This window comes from Zerene cesonia, chromosome 7 (genome assembly GCF_012273895.1).
Source record: "Zerene cesonia ecotype Mississippi chromosome 7, Zerene_cesonia_1.1, whole genome shotgun sequence".
NCBI classification, from domain to species: Eukaryota; Metazoa; Arthropoda; class Insecta; order Lepidoptera; family Pieridae; genus Zerene; species Zerene cesonia.
Genome location: NC_052108.1, coordinates 3598420 through 3606027, shown reverse-complemented (window position 1 = coordinate 3606027; position 7608 = coordinate 3598420). Strand labels below are relative to the sequence as shown.

Sequence of the window (7608 nt, the reverse complement as noted above, 5' to 3'; positions counted from 1 at the left end):
CGCTAGAAAGTTCTAATCAAATGGCAATATAACTAACTCACATTAAACAAAAGATAAATATGTGTTAATCACTTACCGACAACTAAGCATCCAAAATAACATTTCCATTCCTGCAATCTCGGCATGATTATCAACCAAAAAATCTAATCACAAAGCAATTCAAAGGTCCGTGAGGTGTTTAGTCAAAGTTATCAGTTTTGCAATCGATCGGGGTTCAAAAGCAGCGCCAGGTAGTTATGAATAAGAATAAGATAGTCCGAAAATGAAGCCAAGTCGTGGAAATAAAGAAAACACAGAAATTATATGAACACACGAAACGTAACGGTCCGAACTCCGAAAAAGTATCAAACGCCAAACGTTAAAAACATGAAACTTGAAACTAGATATTACTGCCATCTATTGATCTATTTGGGCCCGATCCTAAAATAGTTGATGAGTGCTGCGCCATAGATGGCATGATAACTTACGTATTCATCAAATGTATGGAAGTGACATACCCCTGGTTAGGTTAGATACTTACGTAACAACTAAAGGACGTCCCATAAGTAGGGCTACATAAATTTATAATAAATTATGATTGGGTAGCCATAGGGGCGACTTAACCTGTTGTGCAGGGTGTGCAATTGCACACGGGCGCCGCGTGCACCAGCTAAGAGCATCGTCGTAGACCATCATGATACAATGATTTGACAGAAGCGGCCAACCAGCTCTATGGCGGCAGTTATCAATCGCGAGCGACGTATGGGCGACTTGTTTTTCGGACATTTTGTTTATGAACCTTATTTCACGTGTTTCAAGTGTAGAAACGGCGGTTAAAGCCATGCAGCGCGGCGCCGATAGTGCGACAATAATGTATATAAGATACATAAGAGTTTAATAAAAATATCTAATTATTTCGCTGTTCATAAAACGTTAAACACGAGGATACATGAACTATCGCGGTTCGCCGCTTAGTTTCACAACGGAGATGTGCTACAAACATAAAAACAATGAGTGTTCTTCCGTCATAAGAAAAATGGCCGTAACTAATACCATACTATAAGATACCTCCTTGTATATATTATTTTTAAATATATTAAATGGCTTGTTAGAATACGAAAAAAAACTTACTTGTTACGACGGCAAAGTTTATAGTTAAAGCGGGGTCATAAAACTGTCCCATGTCCGTTTCCTGGTTCTAAGCCACCTCTGTACAAATTTTCAGCCAAATCGAGTTATAAGTAGTGGAACTAACACTTTCTTTAGTGTATATAGATTAGAGCGATAACAAAAAGAATTATAATTCTTCATGAGTATATTCAGACCGACGGACAGACGTACAGATTAATATATGTGCTAAACTCACTTGAAAACAAAGTTATCTATACTAACAGAGTGAGAGTGTGAGTTTATTAACATAATGTATTAATCGAATCTAAATCGAATATGCCGTTTCTGAGATTTTCACTAACGCACTGACAAACGGACAAAAATTCTTGTAATGATTGTTTTGATTTTCCATTGATATAATATAAGCCCCTTAAAGCATTTTTTCATACATCTATGTACAGACAAGGGCATGAATGTGCATAATGGTCACGCATTTTTTTGATCAAGCTCCAGTAAACAGTTTTCGATTATTTTAATTTCAAAGAGAAATTAATTTTTAGAAAATACAAAAAGAAGTCTAAATTATTCAAATGTTTTAAAACGCGAGATATACGAACATGTACTACGATGTCATCAACGGTAATACTTAGCTAATTTATATTTAGAAATTAAAGACTTTTTAACGAATTTTAAACGCGATTTATTCATTATATTACTAACCCGACGTTTCGAACACTTTATAGCGAGCGTGGTTACGGGATTAATACCTTGGCCCTATGTATACAGCCTCTAATACTGTATTAAGCATTCTCTTTAATGAAGATGGACGTAGAATCTCTCACAGCCGCGGCAATTTATTTGTACACTACGTTTATTTTCTAAAAGTGCACAAAAATTGACGGTCTCAAGCCCGTATGCGAAACGCCAGGTCGAATCCACATCGAGTATCGGGCGACGGTTAATAAACTCGACAGCGATAGCCTAACCAGCTTGAATAGGTGAGGCCTCACAACTAGCAACTCAATACATCCACAGAATCAAGGGCCTTGGCTTAACCGCCTGGGTCACACTGTAGAGCACCTCTTTAAAAAGTTACTCTAATCCCAAGGTTATCGCCCAATCCATTCACCCACGTAGCGAAACACATATTCGAAAAAATAATACAAAAAATAAGAATACGGAAACACTAGCAGACCATACAGTTTCTTTGTATTTCACATTAAGTACAATCTAATATATAAAATTCTCGTGTCACAGTTTTCGTTGCCATACTCCTCCGAAACGGCTTGACCGATTTTCATGAATTTTTTGTGCTTATCCTGTATCTATGAGAATCGGCCAACATCTATTTTTCATACCCCTAAATGACAAGAGTAAGGCAAAACAGCGTTTGCCGGGTGCAGCTAGTATTACATATAAAACGAGGTAGTTGCTGAAATAAGTAAGAAAAATATGTTATTGTTCCTATTTATTATTGTACTGATACGAGATTAATAAATACTCCAGAAAAATAATTTTTTCTGAAGGATTTTACCTATTTCTGAAACAATCAAATTATTTCTACAATACATTTTGCTTTAAACTCAATATCCTATCCTACTAATATTATAAATGCGAAAGTTTGTGAGGATGGATGTATGTGTATGCTTGTTACTCTTTCACGCAAAAACTACAGAACCGATTGCAATGAAATTTGGTACATAGATAGCTGGACAAATGGAATAACACTTAGGCAACTTTGGATCCCGATATTCCTGCGGAATACAGACTTACGCGGGTGAAACCACGGGGCGCTGCTAGTAGTCATACGTAACTGTCATGTGCGGCTGTTTTTTATCACATTATTTTTTTTTTACGAGAGCTTGATTAAGTAGGAATGATATTTATCAAAAAAATATCTAACATTACCCAAATTCGCTAGCATAAAATACCTCAAGATTTAATAGAATCTCAGAAAACACAGCTACAGTTTTAACAATTGGTATGAGACAGAGGCCACATATCGAGAGCGCCAGCAATATCACCATCCAATATACTGGTGAATATCCCTCAAAGGACACAGATTACTGACGAATGAGAACAAACTAAATAAGATAACAACGTGTGAACGCTGTCTGCGGAGCGTGCCAAGTTCCTTTGATGTGCGCAGGAAAAACCGATAACATTAGCTTAGTCGGAAATGTAGGCGTCAACTACCAACTAAGCCCCAAGTAGGTTTCGAGACGTTGGCCAACATGCTGGCCCAATATCTTGGCCCAATGCCGCCTTAATAGTGAACAATGTATACAGACAAATGTTTTAATGCAAAAATTACCAAATAAAAAATGAAAGTTCTAAAATACAGTCACACACGTCATAGAGTTAACTCATGAGTACTTAAAGTAAAACATGTTGCATTAATTATTCGATTGTTTAAGATAAAGGCAAAATCCGAAAAAATCTATATGAAGCATTTGAGTAATTAATGTCGTAATAGCATAATAATTTTGAGAAACAATAGCATGTTTTTTACTTATCCTAGCAACTACTAACTCGTTTTGTTTGTATTACTTATTACACATATGTAATGTGAAAGTATTATCATACAATACTTATATTTTAACGGATCTTCTATTGTTCTACAGGGAAAGAGGGTTAGTTCATGACTAAGTTTTTCAATGGTTTTCTTGACTTGTCTTTGGCATATTTGACTGGCGGCTTCCCGATTTTTTTTTTTTGAAAATTGTTAATATTTCCAATAAGTTTTCGGCGCCCGTTTTCGTTTTATTTTCCTAGCTTAAAGTGTTGTAAACTAACAGTTTAAAAAAATTATGTGTATTCTATTTTACTATTATGTCTATTTAAATTACTAATTTATGTACGCTGTTAAGTGTATGTCAATTATTATTATAATATATCTTCAATGTGTATGATGTACTTACCTATCATCTATTACGTCATCCTCGATTACGTTCATTCTACAGCTATGAATCATATATTTTACACCATAGAATCATGATCAAAGAGTAGTACAATAATGATCGTGATGATTGTCAGGTTTAAATGTTGGTTTGAGTAGACCGGTAAGATTTATTTTCAATCATAATTAAATATAATATCATTCATATTAATTTGTTTAATATATATATTTATTTTAAATTTCTAGTTGGATGTCTCTTCTATTTTTACTGAGGTAGATCTATTAATACTGTTAACATTACGATATGGACGATAGTTTGGAAACAGGTAAGAGAAGCAAAATGCATGTTTATACATAAATATAGGAATTATATTTTGGTAAAGTAATCATTACATTGCGTTTTTTATCATAGATGACGGGTTTACCGGAACATTACGGTTAATTGCTCCGAGATTTTGTCCGTATGCAGAGACATGTGTGCTTGTTTTAAATGCCAAGAATGTTGAATACGAGTTAGTATTTTTCTATCCTGAGAGTAAGCCCGAATGGATATCTATCATTAATCCAAATGGTAAGGAAAGGATAACCTAATTAATATTAAAATTTTTCCCGTTACCAAGTACTTACCTGTTAATTTATTTTTTGAAGGAACTCTACCTGCACTGGAATATGAGAAGAGAAAAGTAATTTTTGACAGCAATATAATTAATGTATATCTTGATGAAAAACATCCAAAACCTCCACTGCAATCATCAGATCCATTAAGAAGAGCTCAAGATAAGCTCATTGTGAAATTGTTTGCAGAAGTAAATATTTTAATACTATAGAAATGTATTCTATTACATCTGAATTAAGAATTTTAAAGTGACAGGTACAACAATTACATCAATCATGGAGTGAGCAAAGGGTAAGACACGGGGAATGAGCCCGTGAACATGTTATACTGTACAGTGTAAACAGTTGGTAAAGATAACAATTTCTCAACAAGTTATAATCTCAAGGAACAGATTATAATCTAACGGTGACATTAACAGAGTAGAGCATCATATACTCTTTTCTGATATCATGCAATTCAAAGAAACCTTAAAAAGGGAAACTTTTTAATTTATGATAACTGCTAATCCACACTTAGACGGTTCAGCATCCAGCAATCTTGTTTAGCAGGATTGCAACCCCTAATGACTACCCACAAAATTTCTTTAAGTGTAACATAACTAATAGGAGCCAAAAGTTAGAATAATTTAGCTATACTTCTTTTCTAGGCTGTATCAGCATTCCACACTGCAGCATTCAATGCTGAAGCTCTTACCCCAACGTCTGCAGAGAATTATCACAAGGGACTGGAATTCTTGCAAAAAGAAATTGAAACTCGCAATACAACATTCTTGTTTGGAGACAAGCCTGGACTTGTGGATTACAGTCTTTGGCCATTCTTGCAGCGTTTCCAGGTTTTGCCACAGTTAGGAAGATCTGAATTTGCTATTGACAAATATTTAACCCTGGTAAGAAATGTTGTCATGCATAATTTTCATTTGAAACTATCTACTATTCAAGCGGTTGACATTTGAATATAAGACATTAAAGGATTAGGAATATGAACATTTTTACAGCTTATGCTTATTCTGTTTACAGTTGAAGTATATGAAAAAAATGGAGGTACAAGGGCCTTGCCTGCAGAAAGCATATTTCCTAGGTCCAGATATTTTAAGTACTATCACTGGGCCACAGATAGAGGATCTCCCAGATTCCAACATGTATGATAGCAGCAGTGAGTTATACATGTGCCCTAACTAGAAGAAATAAGACGAAATTGAAACTAGAAAAAAAGCAGTTTGTTATAAGTCACTACCCGCTATTGATCAACAACACGAAGCAATGAAATTTGGGGCGCACCATATAAATAATAATAGCATATTATGTTAATAATTGTGGTACATTAAAGTATAATTTTAATTATCATGCCCTTTAATTAAAAAAAAAAACAATGTTGTTATTATAATAAAACCAATATTTATATTATCATTAAGATCAATATATCTAAGAAGTTATATTCTAATTATATACATAGTACGATAAAGTTTAATTGTTTATGTATTGTGAATTCGCAACACATGTTTGGTTGCTAACCTACTTGATGTCGGATTTTACAATTTACCTCTAAATATATTTTGAAATGGAAAAAGGAGGGAGAATCCAAAAACTCAAAACTACCTTATACCACAGATAACAATGCTATCTTATACCTAGGTCTTTAGTTGCTAAATTTATCGTGAAAGGGGTTGAAACAGGCACAGATTTAAATTTTAGGTAAATTTATCACAAATCATGTCTGAATATATTTTATTTTGGTAGCTATTAAGAATTTTACCCGCATTCTAAAGATACTTATGAATCATGTTAATTGTAAACAAAGCAATTTTACACTTTTCTTCAAATTATAGACTGTCCCTATTACTGTCACGCGGGAGTCGAAACCATAAATAAGTTACTCTGTGCCAGTGTAAGCAACCTGAAGTGGGCCGACTATCGTACCCCGGGGCGTAAAATTATCGTACATGGAACAAAATTATCGTACTTTTTAGGATAATGTCTATTACAGATAAATAAATCATATAAATTGTAATATTGATATGCATGCAAGTACTCTATAGTTTATCTTTTTAAAACCACCGCTGTCAAATCAACAGAACACTGAAATCCAAATGTTTTACACGTGGCACAGACCCTAAACTGATTCCCTTTCCACTTTAAATTCAATAAATGCGCCAAGCGTAAAATTCACTCAGACAAAATTTCACTGTTCTCATGCAAGTTGGATACATAATCGAAATATCGAACTTATATTCTTTTGTTCGCATTGGTAGATGCTATACTAACCAATAGGAAAGCGTGTACAGCAGGCGCTGGATAAAGTTACAGTATCGGCAGTGGTGAAACTTAGCATAGGGAATCGTTAGAACCAATAGGAATAGAGAACTTGTATTTCCCGGTATTTTCCCAAGACTTAATTGGACGAAATAAAATCATGCTACTTCGATTTAGACTATCAGCGCATGAGTGAAATGATATAAGTTCTCAAATTTTGCATCATGATAGAAATTATCGTACAATCTGCGTACGATAATAGTATGCTATCGTACATCGTACGTAGGCACAAAATTATCGTATGTGTACGATAATTATCGTACGGTTCCGAACACTGCTCTGTGCTACTGTACTGTGTATATAAAGTTACTATCACTGCTCGGGATAAAATATCCTACGATTTTGAGTATATAGTACTAGTCAAAGAAAAAAAAAATACCTTATATTATTAGGTAACAGAGAAAAACCGTGAGTGTTTCAATTTTGGAGTATTTAGAAAGTAGGTATGTATAATGAGTGAACTATGATATAGTGTTGTTAAAATGAATCACAATATAAAAGTAAATATTATTAAAAAATGTGAAATTACTTACTCTGTGAAATCAAAGAGCAAAAAGCTGCACGGCCGTACCACCTTATCACGAAACAATTCACACAATTATGGACGCTCTATGATTTCGTTGTGATTTAAAATAGAAGCCTGAAATTTCAATTATCAAGCAAGCTTATATAAACAAGGGGTATTTAAAATTTGA

At 34.1% G+C, this 7608-nt stretch overlaps 1 protein-coding gene across 1 annotated transcript; it reads left to right on the top strand.

Moving 5' to 3' along the window:
* Positions 1–4010: 4010 nt before the first annotated feature.
* LOC119828334 (pyrimidodiazepine synthase-like) lies at positions 4011–5807 on the top strand. Its single transcript, XM_038350456.1, has 6 exons — positions 4011–4151; positions 4235–4314; positions 4401–4559; positions 4637–4794; positions 5251–5490; positions 5621–5807. Exons 2-6 carry the CDS (start codon positions 4293–4295, stop codon positions 5780–5782), a joined length of 741 nt encoding a protein of 246 aa, XP_038206384.1. The 5' UTR covers positions 4011–4151; positions 4235–4292; the 3' UTR covers positions 5783–5807.
* Positions 5808–7608: the final 1801 nt, after the last annotated feature.